The 15,207-nt window shown below is 49.0% G+C and overlaps 1 protein-coding gene across 3 annotated transcripts in view; it reads right to left on the bottom strand.

Annotated features, from left to right (window-relative positions):
• DAZAP1 (DAZ associated protein 1) overlaps nt 1–15,207 on the bottom strand; it is a 42,375-nt gene that overhangs the window by 13,176 nt on the left and 13,992 nt on the right. For 2 of the 3 annotated variants that reach the window (XM_063147085.1, XM_063147084.1), the window contains exons 2-7: nt 13,614–13,654; nt 12,889–13,055; nt 11,784–11,849; nt 10,350–10,454; nt 6,358–6,406; nt 291–373 (exon numbers count right to left, since the gene is read on the bottom strand). In XM_063147085.1, the coding sequence (XP_063003155.1) occupies nt 291–373; nt 6,358–6,406; nt 10,350–10,454; nt 11,784–11,849; nt 12,889–13,055; nt 13,614–13,654 (511 nt within the window). Of the gene's footprint in view, nt 1–290; nt 374–6,357; nt 6,407–10,349; nt 10,455–11,783; nt 11,850–12,888; nt 13,056–13,613; nt 13,655–15,207 lie in introns of those variants that run through there. The other variant, XM_063147086.1, reaches the window with a different exon arrangement.

The following is a 15,207-nucleotide window of genomic DNA, read 5'->3' as shown; positions in this document are numbered from 1 at the left end:
ACACCTGAACTCGTCCGTTCTCTTTCAGGGACGTTTGTCCACTGTTACAAGCAAGGAAACCCAACCATATCCAAGTGCAGGGGGGGAAATTGGCTTCCTAGTCAAAATGAAGTAGAGCTGCATGAGAAAAATCAAGCCTCTGGATTTGCTTCAGCCGTGAGGATACGTCTGCCGCCCCTCGCCCAGCCCTGCTCCGCCACAAAGCTACCGGCTCCTACCCGCCAGTAAAATTGCCAGTTGCCCCAAGCCTCAGCTTGGTCTTAAGGTAAAATAAAACTACAACTACACACTTTTTTGCCCATGATGTCGTGAAAATGCATGTTGACAGCCTGGTCCACTGATTGTTCGTCCTCGAAAGTAATAAATCCAAAACCTAGCCAACGACGAAGAGTGAATCAAGGTAGCAGGGTGTTGTGACACAAAACAGGATGATGAACAGTATTAGGGGCAGACCAAGGGTTCAAGCAAGGGCTTCAGGTGACTTGGGGAGGGGCAGATCTCCTGGGGTCAGGGGAAAAAAACACCTCTTAGCTCGTCGCTCTCTGTGTCAATTTGACCGACGGCGAACGTATCAAAGGCTAGCATTTCCAGCAACATCTGCCTTTCGCAATGGCCGTTCATGCTCAAAAAATAAACCCTAAATGCAGTCCTGCGCAGAACTGCAGAAAGCCACCGAGGGAATTCAGAGCCGTTTTATTGGCTGATGCCATTGCCAAATGGTGTTTTTTAATAAAATAAATAAATCGCAAATACGATCAATTTAGAGGTACAAGGCAAAAAGAAGGTGGACATGGTGGGGCAGGGTGGTTATCCGTATTTCCCCCCCCTGAAAGCCGAGCTTTCCCCCTTGGTTTCATTTTGCTTTGCAGCTAGTGCTGACCATTTATTGCTCTAAAGCGTTCAACAGAAAATAAAATAAAAAAAAGGATACAGTCTCTGTAACAGTTAGTGTCTCTCTAAGCTTATCCAACGCAGTTGGGTAAGCTCACGGAGCCTTATCTTAGAGAAGATTCATACTTAAAAAGACACAAAGATACAGGCCAAGAAAAGATCGCAGCAGGTCAAAATTCTGCTGTTAGCAACAAGAGCAAGAAACAAATTATTATTATTTTTTTAAAAAACGGATTGGGGAGGGGACTTTTAAAAGCATCTCCCGCACGCAAGGGACTGTCCGTACAAACGAAGTCCGGCGGAGCCTGTGATGCAGCGGCCTCTTAAGGAGGAGCAGCCTTTTGGTCAGGATTTATTAAGGTAGAAACAACGGGCGTTTCTATGTCCAAGCGGCACTCCCGTTTGCGGGCTTCCAACATTTAAAATGAGGGGAGATGGAGGGGGAACTGTCTTGATGGAAGAACGCTCTCTCTCTCTCTCTCTTTTTTTGCTTTACTCGAGGTTAGGGGAGAAAGGAAAATGGGGGAGGGGGAGAGCAAGGCGATTCCAAAAAGAATGAAAGACTGCAGTAGCAAAGGGGAAATATGGCAAAACCTAAAAGGGACTTTTGAGAAGCAGGAGTGTCTGACGGAGAAGTGGAGACCGGGGAGAGGTGAGGGTGTGGAGAAGAGGCCTTAACGCGTTGGGTTTGGGAACGAAAGCAACGGAAAGACGGAAAGCCAGAGGCCCACGTAGATGTGGGGGTGGGCAAGTGCTGAAATGGTACATGAACAGCGCAGATAAGGGGGGGATGAGGTGAACACAGCTTATGAGCAGGAGGGGAAGGGGAGGAAGGTTGGTGAAAGGTTTTTGGGAGGCTTTGCTACAGGTGATGGGGCTCCAGGAAGCGATTAAGCAGCACTACCATGGCATCGGAAGGAACTAGGGGGTGGAGGGCAGACCGTGAACTCCGCAGGCCGATTTTTTCACAACGCATGCTTCTCTGCTTGGGCTGGCAGCCGGGAAACGGGGGAGGCAAATTTGTGGCCCAAATGTGAATGTCTTTACGTTTGTAATGGCTTCTAGCCCAACAAATGAAATCCTCTCCTTCTCTCAAAAGAGTACTCGGGTGGAATGGGTTGAAAAGAGGCTGGAATGCAAGAGGTTTTGAACAGCTGGCAGGCTGCGGGTCAAGAACTAGAAGCAGGCAGAAGAGCGTGGCGTTATTTCTGGGGGCACAGATGCAGACACAAAGTCATCCATCTCTTCGTTCTGTGTTAGGACTATCACGTAGACAATAGTGTGTGTGTGTGTGTGTGAGCAAGAGAGAAAGAGATGGCGAATACCCTCTCTGTAGCCATGTCTAGGGCAAGTGCTGAGTTCCAGGACAAGGTGAGTAGCTGGCTGAGTCTGCAGCCCCAAACCCTGACAGCTTGACTGCAACTCCCTGATATAGTAGCCCCCCCCCCCGATATTGCTGGACTCCAACTCCCATGGGGTCCAGCCAGCCTGGGCAGAGCTGACGGCAGCAGCAGTTCACCGACATCGAGAGCTTCGCCACCCGTCTTACAGGAAGCGCCCAGCGAGCCACCACCGGAGTGGCACAGCGTGGGGAGGGGATATTTCCCTCCGTAGTGGCAGTGAGGGGCTTAAGCAGGTCGGCCTCCCCGGTGCAAACCTCAGGGCAACGGGCAGGCTCAGCCCTGAGGCTCCTCTCCCCGGCTTCCTTTGCTTCACAAGGCCTTCCAAGAACCAGTTTCGGAGGCCGTCTTCATTTTCCCATCACCAAACTAAACTACGCTTTTGGGGGGTCGGGGCGCAGAGATCCAAAACGGTGGCGCTGAGGCTGTAATCAGACCTCCAATGGAAGCCCACAAAGCCCTCTCTACCGGCTTTCGAAGCAAGCCCCGGAAGCCGCTCGATTCCAAGGGGCGCTTCCAGTTCAGGGGCGGTGTGCCTTACTGGCTTTTGTGTTAATGTTTTCCTGCTGTGGGGATACCGTATTTGGATGAATTTGCACCGTGTTTGAGGCTTATTTTGTCAGCCAGAGTGAGCTCGTCATACTAAGGGAGGCTGCAAATGCTAATATTTCCAGGGGCTTAAGTGGTGTAGGCGTGTGCATGTGCGTGTGTGTATGCACACGCCATAGCTTTTTCTCATTTGCATCCCCCCCGTCAGCACCGTGAAGGTAAGTTTGGCCGAGTGCTGCAACCCTTCCCAAGGTCACGCCAGCGAGCTTTGAAAGCGGAGCTGCAATTTGAACTTCTCGCAGCCAAACTCGTCCACTGACGTTAAACAGGCGCCCATGGTCTTGGCGTTCAGGCGCCGTCTCCAAAAGCCCGTCCCTTTGCACAGGCCTTCCCTGGCGTGACCCAGCCAGCCACAGTTTGCAGCACACGGCAGAGCGCGCGGTTTTACGGCCCATTTAAATTTTGCAATTGTGAGGTTTTACCATTGAATTTTATTACTGCTCCGGCGCTACTGCGTTTTATGTTCACCACTTTGAGACCTCTGTGGAAAGCGGTACTCAAATTCGAGTAACAATAAATAAATAAACTGGGGCACATGATTTGCAACTTCGTACGGTCATTTCTCTGCAGCCCTGGAGAGATCCGTCTGCAGTTAGAGAGCAGTTAGACTTGTGCCAATTTTGCATTTTCCATAAATGTAGACCCAGCGGATTACTGGATGCAATTTAAGGGAAGTTAAGGTGCTCTTAACTTTGTTTCCAGTGGCATTTGGGCGTGCTTTGAATTTATCTTGGATGGCTGGCGCCTCTAAACGTGTCTTAAAGTGTTGTGTGGTTTAGTGCTAACCCCAGAGAACCACTGTTTCGCTAACCACAGAGCCTGAAGTGTTGCCTGAACGGGCCCTGTCTTTGCTTTAAATGCACCTCACATTAGCCAAAACTAATGTGAACCGCCCAGAGAGCTCCGGCTATTGGGCGGTATAGAAATGTAATAAATAAATAAATACAAAATAAATAAAACTTTAAAGCACGGCCTCGCTACGTTCTTAAGCCTGCCTCGACCATCTTGGCCTTTTTGCTCACTGTATTAAGTTATTCTCAAAGTTAAAATTACAGCCAAATGTGCGAGACTCAAAACAGTCACGTTCGAAAAGACGCACCTCATGGCAGTACATTGCAATTTACAGGTGGCAATGATATACCCCAGCCAAATCCACACGGGATGACATTGTCACCGGGGGTGAATGTAACCGTCCTCCCAAAGCCAGACTTAGAATCATAGAATAGCAGAGTCGGAAGGGGCCTACAAGGCCATCGAGTCCAACCCCCTGCTCAATGCAACCCTAACTGGGAAGGCAGTAGGAACTGGGAAAGAACGCCGCGACCTCTGGGTCTTGGAATCTCAGTAGGGTTGTGAGCAAAGCAAGTTAAGATTTAAGGCCTGGACAGATGTTCTTGTTAAGAGAATGAGATCTTGAGCAGAAAAGGCGGCTCTGAGAGTTTGATGTGAGAACAGTACGTGCTTTCCCCAGCGTTCTGGGAGAGACCATGGCTGCTGGACAGGCTTTGCAAGTCATGAAAGGGATGCAAACAGGAACTCGAGTGGCCAGGGATGAAAGCCAGAGGCCATTCGCTTCGCCCGACCGCCAGGATCTAATTTGCCCTGGTAAGAACGTCTACAGTTGTAGCGTTGAGTGGAGAGAGAAAGGACTGGGTTGTAATGGGAATTGGGGACACTGCAGTAGTTAGACACGGGGGTGGGTGGGTGAGCCACACAGCACTCTGAGCAGGCAGTCTGCAACCAGAGAGAGAAAGCACTGGGTTGTAATGGGAATTGGGGACACTGCAGTAGTTAGACACGGGGGTGGGTGGGTGAGCCACACAGCACTCTGAGCAGGCAGTCTGCAACCAGAGGAGGCGTCTTAAGCGTGTAGCTGCAGGTTGACACGCAGCCGGTTGAGGCTCGTAAGACAAAAAACTTGTAGGGGGAAATATGGGTCAGAAAGAAGAAAAAAACAACATTTTAATTCCCTGCTCCATACGTGGGCGAGTCAAACGGCTGGAGCTTCCGGACCATTTAGGCCCAAAGGGTCACGTTGGGTCTTGTTTGCTGGGAGTGCAAGAGTGGGATGGAGGATTCAAAATACAGGCAAGACTTCTATTGCCTCCATGAGGCTTTTAAAAAAACAACACCACAAAAACCGCGCGCGCACACAAGAGGCCGCTGCTCTTTGCTGCGTCAGTGAATTTTTCTGTCAAAACTGTGCAAAGCTGTTGCAAAATGAATTAAGGCACCAAAATATGAGCATTTCATGCCCCCCCTCCGACTCCTCCCGCACCAAATATTGAAAACTTCGTTTACACTCCAAAGCCCTCCTCCGTTAGCGGAAATGGCCTGTACCTCTGTGATAATCTATCACCTAGAGAAAAGAAATCTAAAGAGATATTAATCACAAAACAGTTCACAGAGAGAGAGAGAGAGAGAGAGAAAGAAAAGGAGGGGGGGGAGAAAGAACTTAACGTTTACTGTACTTTTACTATGAAACACTTAAATATGCCACTAAGGATGTATGTCTAAAATTAAAAAATAAAAACTAAGACTTAACAGCTTAATAAATATGAAGTGAAGAATTGATATATTTCTTTAAATAATGAAGTCAAGAAGGAGGAGGTGGAAAGTCCAGATGGCAAACTGTTTTCTAGCATGTTTGACATGCTATTGAGTGGTTGGGTGCAACTCACATTGATGACGTTTTAAAAATGCTGCCTCTAAGAGCCGACTGAAAGGTGAGTGGTGCAATGAAGAGGTAGACAACACAACGGCTGCTTTCTTTTGGGACTCCCGGGGACAAGGTGAGCTTTACCCAAGCTGCGTTCTCAGCGCGTGTGGCATAAACGCAGCCATCTCAAGGCGAGCGGGGGACGACAAAGACGCTCGTCCCCGAAATAGTTCAAGCAGCAATTTACACACAGGGGTTTTTTGGACACACATTTCAGCTGCAGCCATTTGACGACCGAAAAGAAAAGAGACAAGGCATAAAGCAGAACATCTGTTCTAATCTTGCAGCTAGTGAGAAGTTCAAGCCTGAAAAACAGGCTGTTAGATTTTAAAGGAACCTTCACTTCTAAAAGGAAAGGAGAGGAAGAAAATCTATAGGCTTGTCAGCTTCTCTCTCTCTTTCTTTTTCCCTTCCTTATTTTTTTTATTTTTTTTAATAAGCAGCTCAATTCAGGTCTCATGTTTTTGTTAAAGGGGGGGGGAGAGACAGTGATGGACATGCAACATCTGACTTGAAAAGGAGTAGCACACCAGATGAAATTGCAAATGGCATGAGAAGCCTACATGAAGTAGTTCACATGTTCAGTGAAATAATTTCCTGAGGCAATGTACAAAAGAAATATAAATATATATATATGTATATATTTTGAGGGAGGGGGAAGTTGATGTTGTGAAAGTTTGCCATCTGATACAGGGAGAGGATAAAGAAATCTCAAGGACAAACTAGACTCTCCTTTACCTCGGGGCCGCTGTTTCTCTGCATCATAGATCATTACCACTTCGGTGACCTGGAAAAAGAGAAGGGGAAATTCTACGAATGATGCCACCAGGTGAGGCTTCGCCAACAGCAGCAGGCTGCCCCCACCCACCCAACAAAACCCACAATTCGGCGCTGGGTGAATGGCTACCGGTAGGCATTTGCCAGAGAACAGCGCAGATAAACTTCTTCCAAGTAAATCCCACTTCCTAAACAGGGGCGTCAGGTGCGCACTGGTTCTCTGGCAAATACATAACGATGCAGACGACCACTTTGTGCCCTTGCTTCCTTTAAGGAGTCAACACGTAAGAGGCGATGATTTAAAAGCCAACCACCGCGCACAGCTGAACATGCAAATAACAGTGCTGAAGAAGCAGAAAAAAATATCTTAGGGGAGGGGGAGAAGGCAGAGCAGATGGCTCTGGGGAGGGAGGATTGATGACTTCGCTGGAGGAGCAAACAAGGAACACTGGGCCTGTTTTCTTAGTGATGGTTTCAAACAGGTAACGCTCTCCAAGGTGACAGGGCCTGCTGGCATAAGCAGCTGCCCTTTGGAAAACTACACCATCCTCGCCTCTGATTTGCTGACAAGTTCTGAGGCAATTCCGAAGCTGAAGGGGAATGTGTGTGTGTGGGGGGGGAGCCCCTAAAAAAAGAGTGAGCAAACTCTTCTCCAGACTGAAATGCCTACTGCTACTGGGAGAGTGGGCATCCAAAATGGCAGATGCGGTTCGAGGTAAGCAAGTGTAAGGTGAGGCACGTTGGGGCAAAAATATACCCAACTTCAAGTATAACCTTATGGGATCTGAGCTGGCGGTGACCGAACAAGAAAGAGATCTTGGGGTTGTTGTGGACAGCTTGATGGAAATGTTCACCCAGTGTAAAGAAGGCCAACGCCATGTGAGGCATGATAAGAAAAGGAATTGAGAATAGAATGGCCAGGATCGTACCGCCCTTATAAAAATCGATGGTGCGACCACACTTAGAGTACTGTGTACAGTTCTGGGCCACTGCACCTAAAAAAGGCTATTATAGAGCTGGAAAAAGTGCAGAAAAGGGCAACTAGAATGATGAAGGGGCTGGACCATCTCCCCTACGAGGGAAGGTTACATCAACTGGGATTGTTTAGCTTGGAAAAATGGAGACTGAGGGGAGACATGATAGAGGTGGACAAGATTATGCATGGTGTGGAGAATGCGGACAAGGAGACATTTTTCTTCCTCTCTCAAAATACTAGAACCCAATGGAGTCATCCCATGATTGGTGGGAGATCCAGGACAAATAAAAGGAAGGACTTCTTCACACAGTGCAGAGTTAAATTATGGAACTCAGTGCCACAAGATGTAGTGGTTGCCACTAACCTGGGTGGCTTTAAAAGGGGGTTGGATAAGTTCCTGGAGGTGAAAGCTATCCATGGCTACTAGCCCTGATGGTTGTGTGCCACCTCCAGTATTCGAGGCAGGAAGCCTGTGTGCACCAGTTGCTGGGGAACGTGGGCGGGAGGGTGCTGTTGCACCATGTCCTGCTTGTTCATCCCTGGCCGATGGCTGGTTGGCCACTGTGTGAACAGAGTGGGCTACCGATCCGGAGTTCACCCACCTGCCCCCAAATCCACAGCCTCTGATTCAATTTCACTTGCCTCTGAAATGGGCCGCTAAGCCCTGAAGATCAAAGAGTCTGGAGGTGATTTTAAGAGGGCGACAGTGATTTCGAGCTCTTTAAATGGCCCCCCTCACCACTGCAGCTTTCAGTAGCGCTATGGTGGCTACTCAGGGCAAAAACTCAAGTGTTTCACCGCAGAAACCAAACTGCGATGGGAGCAGGAAGGCAGCCTTATTTCTTCTAAGTTGGCTCGTGCAAATCATCTTGAGAAATGAGACGTACCAAGGACTGGTTTGCACAGGTAGATGGGAATAGGGTGTGTGTGAGTGAGTGTGGAAGGGAAGAAGGGTTGAAGTAGCTTGGGCTATTGGGCGGTATAAAAATGTAATAAATAAATAAATAAATAAAATTGAGGTCTCCTCTCAGTCTGCAATATTCTAAACAAAGAAGAAATTATCACCCCTGGATCCTTTCTGCCAAGACGAACGGGACAGACAGTTCTAATGAAGCTACGCTTTGCCTTTCGAAGCGGCGTGGTCTTATTAGAGGGGGAGCAGAAGTTCAATTTATTAGCAGCCCCCGAGATCAGAAAAGGGGCAGGGGGAGTCAGCAACAGTTGCTTGGAAGTGTCATCCAGTGAAGGATGAGAAAAAGGAGAAATGACCATGTAAGCTGCAAGGTGCTGCTGAAGAGGTTTATGGGGGGTGTCTCTCCCGTCCCACGGACCCTTTGTGCCGGCCAACTCCTTGCTGAGGTCTCCACCTGTTCTTGCTGCGGCGGGAGGGACTTTGATGCTCCATCCAACCCCACAAAGGCTCCGAGGAGCCGGGCGCTGGGCTGATGGAGCGAGGCGTGACCCAGGAAAGGAGGAGGAAGGAGATCGATTGGCGCTACGCAAAGGCTTTTAGGGAGCGTTTGCCCTGAACGACACCAATTCCACCCAGGGGAGTCTTCTGGGGACCGAAGGGGGAATTGTCTAATGAAACGGGATATGCGTGGGTTCGCCCGGGGTGAGCTTTGAGAACTAATTGGAAAAGATAACTCGTTTGGCAGGGTTCAAGTTACCCAAGTGCCAACGGGAATCCTGGAAACACGGGCTAATTCCCTTTTGAGACCCACCCCAATTACGCCGTGTCAAACCCCCCCCCCTCCTAGCAGGAGTGTCAGGTTTCTGATTCACATGGGCAGAAGTAGTCATTAGTGGCTGAACATGTTCGTGTTTTTACATATTTGTTGTTGAACACCCAGTCCCGTGTGTGTGTGTCCGTCCTCTCCCCCCATTCTCCACCTTTTAATAGCACATCTCAGACAGACTCAGTTCATTTACCAAACCGAACAAACACAATTTATATAAAACCCAGGCCAGGGAGGGAGCGAGGGGAGCGATCTTAAGTCAGCCGGTTGAAAGAAATGGTCCCTTTATGTTGCAGGCTGCACAGAGATCCCCACATGCATTACATGCAGAGGCTCCCAACTCTGCAGCCACTGGGAAGTTCCCAGTAACAGGTATGCAAACGCAACCACCTCTCTGAGAAGGAGCTAGGCTTGTGGTAACCCAAGGTAAGTCAGGTTCCCTTCCACTCACGTACGCTGCCAACGCTCAGGCCTCAACCTGCAGGTGCCTGTGCTGTTCAATCTGCTTAACTTCGATCCACCAGACTGATTTTGTACTGCTATTCAGCAAAGGTTTAGGAGCAGGAGCGTTTCTAGGATATCGATGCGCATTCACCTTCGGAACGAATGCGGCCCCACGCTGCCACGGACGTCCCAGACGTCTCAAGAACTTTTAATTTTAAAAAGCAAGTTGCTAGTCCTGATGAAGAACTGCCAAGCAAACAGATGCCCGGTCTTTAAGGGAGGTTTGAGTAGCCAAAAGGACAGATGACGAGCTTCCAAGGTTGGACAGATGGAAGCTTTGGTGTCCTATGAAGAACCGTGTCCTCCGTCCATCCCCCCCAAATGGGTCCTCTTCCCTGCTCGTCATTGAGCCAAGTTCCACGCAATTCCTTGAAGCAGGTGCTAATCCTGCTCTTCTCTCGAAGGCAGAGCCAAAAAATGAAAGGGGCGGGCGGATTCCTCCTCTCAGGGCACAACCGGAACTATGGCTTGGCCCAGCCTTCTTGAGCGAGACGGGATCAGCCCGTTTCTCTTGGCTCCATTCCGCCGCGGACGAGAACACCCCAAATCCCTGTGAAAACCATGGACTCAGAAGTACAAAACTGAACACATTAGAGTCCAGGGCTTTTTACAGCTAACAGCAAGAAATGCACCCGTCAGTCGTAATAAAGAAGTAACTAAAACAGGGGAAGTATTTTAGGTAGGGAAAGAGGCCTCTTCCCAGAAACCAGAGCATGCCGGTCACAATAACTCACCACTCCAAACTTCTTGAAGTATTCCCTGAGCTCTGTCTCGCCACAGTTGTGAGGGATCCCACCAACAAAAATTTTATTGGATTTGTTATCACTCCTGGATCCTTTCTGCCAAGACAAACGGGACAGACGGTTCTAATGAAGCTACGCTTTGCCTTTCGAAGCGGCGTGGTCTTCATGCCGCTGCGTTCTTTGAGGCAACGCGGGCACAGTTGGCAGCGCCCACGTGCAGCACGCGGGACGAAGGGGAAAGAGAGGATTTAATTACGAAGGCTGAGGTGCAGGAAGCCAGAGTCACCGGGAAGATTCAGGAGAAGCTTTGACGGAGAGGGAGGTGGAAGAGAGGTTTTAAGAGAGTGGGGAGAAGTGGATGGCGGGGGGGGGCACTCAACGGAGAGCAACGTTACAGCAGCTCAGACAGGCGTGGAAGGCAAATGGTGAATCTCAAGACACTCTGAAAAGCCCCAAGCTCAAGTGACTTCTGTCAGGCTTTCTCTACCTGGCGCTGCCCAGATGCGTGGCTGGCTGGGGAGTTACAGGTCCTACGCACCATTAAAACCCCAGAGTTTGTTTGGGGAGAGCTGCCCTCTGTGCTCCAAACTGGGGCCCAGACTAACGCAACGGAGCAGCTTCTCCCACAACGACCCCTTCGGACAGGACTTGCTTCACCAAACAAAGGAGCAGGTGACATTGGCTAGGGCGCTGCGGCGCGGACTTCTTGGGGGTGGCAACTCTGTTCAGGAACTGGGCCTGAAGACATTTTTCTTCCCTGAGGCCTCGACAAACCAAACAATCAAACAGACGGACAAACCCGCTTCTCCTGGCCTGTGCTAGTTATTATTTTGTGTTCTCTTACAGCGGCTGCCGTAGTCATGCTTTTACCCTTTTTACGGCTCTTCCGACTGTAATCTTTATGCCTGTTTTTCTACCCCATCTTGGCCAATTCTTCAAGGGGAAGCTCATAAATAATGTCAAACACCGATATTTTCAATGGGCAATTGAAACACATCAAGGTGGCTTCCAAATGGGAGAATTCACACCCGGCTCCTTCTGATTTTTGTGTGGCGGCACGCAGGTGTGCCGACATCAGTATGGTATAGCGGCTAAAGTGTTGGACTGGGAGTCAGGTGATCCGGGTTCTAGTCCTCGCTCGGCCATGGAAGCCCACTGGGTGGCTTTGGGCCAGTTACAGACTCTCAGCCCAACCCACCTCACAGGGTTGTTGTAGTGAGGATAACATGGAGAGGAGGAGGATTATGTACGCCGCCTTGGGTCCCTCAGAGTCCCCGAGAGCTCTGTCTGTTCTCTGCTAGGGCGCTTGAAATTCACCGTCTGCTTCCAGCGGGTTAACAAAAGCTCCTTGGAATTTGGAAAGGGAAAGACACCGACAGCTCGGCGAGGGCAGAGGGCAAAGCGGTGCGGAAGCGGCTCCCTTACCCATCCCTCCTTCGGTCGTGTTCTCTCCGGCTGCATTCCTCGAGGGGTACAGGGCTTTGGATCAATCTGTCAAACAAGGGCCGAGTGTGAAATGGGAGACACGGCAAGCTGCGGTTTAGAAAGCCGAAGTGGGGTTTGCTCCCACCGCCCGCTTGCCAGGATGGCTCAAGCCAGAGATTAGGAAACACCCAGAAGACTGGCTGAACCAGCTGGAAGGACACTCATCCGATATGTGGCAGGTCTGCTTGCGAACGAGCAGTGATATCCGCTCACAGGGAAATCCTCTCTCAGAGAGAGCTAGAGAACGTGCAGAGGGAACTCCAAATTAAAGCAAGGCCCCGTCTGTCAATCTCAAGGCCAAGCTACTTATTTTAAGCGTGTGAGAGAGTCCTCCTCGCTGGAGGTGCTTTTGCAAACTTGAGAACTCGCTCTCTTTTTCAGGGCAGCTGATGTGCCTTAAATGGTGCGTGTCAGCGGGCAGGCCTAGCAAAATCGGTAACAAAATCGCTCCTGGGACGAAAGGTCAGCGGAACGAACCGCGGCCGTTATACTCACCCAAGTGTTTGCTCACCAAAGGATTTTTGGGCGGTGGTAGCAACTTTTTAATTTTTTTTTATTATTAGTGAATGCTTCTATACCACTTCACATTCGCACAAATCCCAAAGCGGTTCACAAAGAAACGGAATAAATACAATACAAATAAGTAGTGCCGTATTAGAGACTGATTCAAAGGCAAGTCACAGCTGGGGGGAATTGCAAAGTATAAAGAGACATTTCACAAAAATAGGAAGCGGTAAAGGGCTCATCTATCCATCATTTGGGGGGGAGGGGGGAGAGACCTCAGCCTTGACCAGACAGTTCTCATTACAACCCTGTAAACAGGACATCAAGGAATGGGGACCCTGCGAAAAAGATGAATGTTGAGTTCTTATAAGACTTAGTCCCAAGGACAGTCACATCTGCAAGGAGCGAAGGAATGATCGCTAAGCAAAAGTATTTAATTATTCCATCAGGCATTTGACTCTTTCCTTGAACTTGGTTATTTTAAGAAACAACTGGGCATGCAACCCTATTCACCCCCACCCCCAGATAGGGGCAAACTTACGTTTCGGCCATCCAATGTATGGGGTCTGCTGGCGAGGACTGTCCCCACACAGTTGGGGTCTTTGAACTTGACAAATCCAAAGCCTCGCGATTGATTTGTTGTCTTGTCTTTCATTATCACACAGTCGACGACTTCCCCATACTGGGAAAAGTAGCTACGGAGCGTTTCTGTTAAAGAGAACACACACACACACACGCTTGGTTGAGAACCATTTGCCAGAGACGGAAAATAGGCAGAGAGTGGAAGCAAAGGCACCCCATAATGGCTTGCGACTTCCAAAGAGGATGTAACCCAGGACTGATGAGACACTTTTTTTAAAAAGGCAATCCAAACAAAGGTATAATGCATTTGTTACCTTGAAATGGTTTTCCAGCCATTCAATGTTTAGAGAAGTAGTGGAACTCTGTTCTGGAAAAACTCGCACGGTCCACAGAAGGGATGGGTTTAGAGCGAAAGCAAGCGGGCCACTGTACACAAGCAGCATTTGATCGATTTAGGGAGGCTCTTCGTATCAAGGCTTGAGAATTCCTACTCTAAACGAGTGGAATGGCTTTTATCCTGTGCTGGCCTCAGGGAAGCCGCAAATGATTTGTAACTGAGCCCTTCCCTAAGTCATGTTACGATGCAAAGCAGCAGCTCAGGGCCTGCGGTATTTGAAAGTTGGGGGTATGTGTGGTTTTTTTTGTTAAAGGAAGAAGTTCACGATCAATTCAGGAGACGCTTACCTTGCGTGGTGCTCCAGTCTAGGCCACCCACAAACAGCTTTCTGCAATTCAAAGAACACCTTAGTTATGATCTGCTCTGTAGAAACAAAGACCTCTTTAAACTTGACAGACAGAAGCTATTTAGAGCGAACAGGGCTACATCCTAATATGCCTTTGGAGGGGTAAGTAGGGTGAGTCCTTAAGCTTTGTAGATCCTGAAGCTGTTACCAACTGAGAATTTCTCTTCCACTTGTATTGTGAATCAATTTTCAAGCCTGTTGAGGAAGTAAACAAATGGAGTAGGGCGACATTAGATACTTCTAATGCCATAAGTGTCACTCATACAGAAATGTATTTTATTTGTCAATAGCAAAACTCATTATCTTGAATATTCTTTTAATGGGCCAATTCTTTCTCGTTTTGATCTCATTCCTCCCAACGGCCACTCGATGTAGGTCTTTGCCGTTCCCATTTACAGAGGCCAAAAGAAAAAGGGAGCAGTTTGCCAACGTCGCCCAGAAAGATCGCAGCCGGGCTGAGAGCTGATCTTCGATCTCTTGCTATCATGCCGTTTGTTCGGCCACAAAAGCCTTTTTGAATAAGGATGTACTCTAAGAACTATGATAATTCAAATGACGTCCCTATCGGAAGCCATATGTGGAATAATACTATGTAATATAATGTATTGATGTATTTGATTTTATATAGGACTTGTAACTGGCTAAAACCCATTCAGGGTTGCCATAATAATAAATGATAATGAAAAGGCTCCAGAAATCAGTTTTGGCAAATGGTTTTGTTTTCCCAAAATTGCTTCAGAAAAACAGTTTGAGCCTCGGGAAACTGAATTGCTTCCAGGGAAGCCGTCCAGCAAGCAATCCGCTACTTGCCAGCAAAAGAGTCTGCACACATGCCGTTTCATTTAGATTTCAAGCACAGAGGAAGGATTTCACAATTGCCGGAGCGTTCAAGAAGCCTCTCCACAAAAGGCCGGCCTGACTAGAGCCGCAGAGAGCTTCGTGCGCGCTCTTCTGAGAACGCCTCCTTGATCCTCTAGACGGACTCCGCTGGCGCTCACGTCTCGGGCGCATGGCAACCTAACAGTAACTCGAACACTGCTGCTACGCGATCACAGAAACGCTACGACTGTGACTCATCAGGTCGCTACACCAATGGGACTACGACAGGCAGCAGCAGTTCAATGGACAAACAGGACACCGCAGGGCAGGGGTAGCAGAGCCTGAGGAAGGGACCACGGCCGTCACAGCCCACCACCAGGGGAGCACCTCTCCAGCCTATTTCTCTCCACATGCAAGCAAGCAAAAGAAGACATTCCCTCCCCAGTCTGTGGGGACCTCATCTCTACGGCAGCCCTCCTACGTACGCAAGCTTGCGCTTTGCAAAGCACTTTGCCCGATAAAGCCGCTCGCATCCATTCCAACTTGAGACTCCGCACTGGGAGCCAGCATGGCGGAGGAGGCTCCTCCTGTTTCGTTGGATAGGTTTGAACACGTTTAGCCTGGGGACACAGGAGGATCGAGGCCAAACACTTGCTCATGAGCTCTGTGTCCGTACTGTGTGGCGGAAGGCTGTAAATACATCCTTAGAGGCCTGC

This window comes from Elgaria multicarinata, chromosome 23 (genome assembly GCF_023053635.1).
Source record: "Elgaria multicarinata webbii isolate HBS135686 ecotype San Diego chromosome 23, rElgMul1.1.pri, whole genome shotgun sequence".
Lineage (NCBI taxonomy): Eukaryota > Metazoa > Chordata > Lepidosauria > Squamata > Anguidae > Elgaria > Elgaria multicarinata.
The sequence above is the reverse complement of the archived record's forward strand: the minus strand, read 5'-3'. Positions and strand labels throughout refer to the sequence as shown.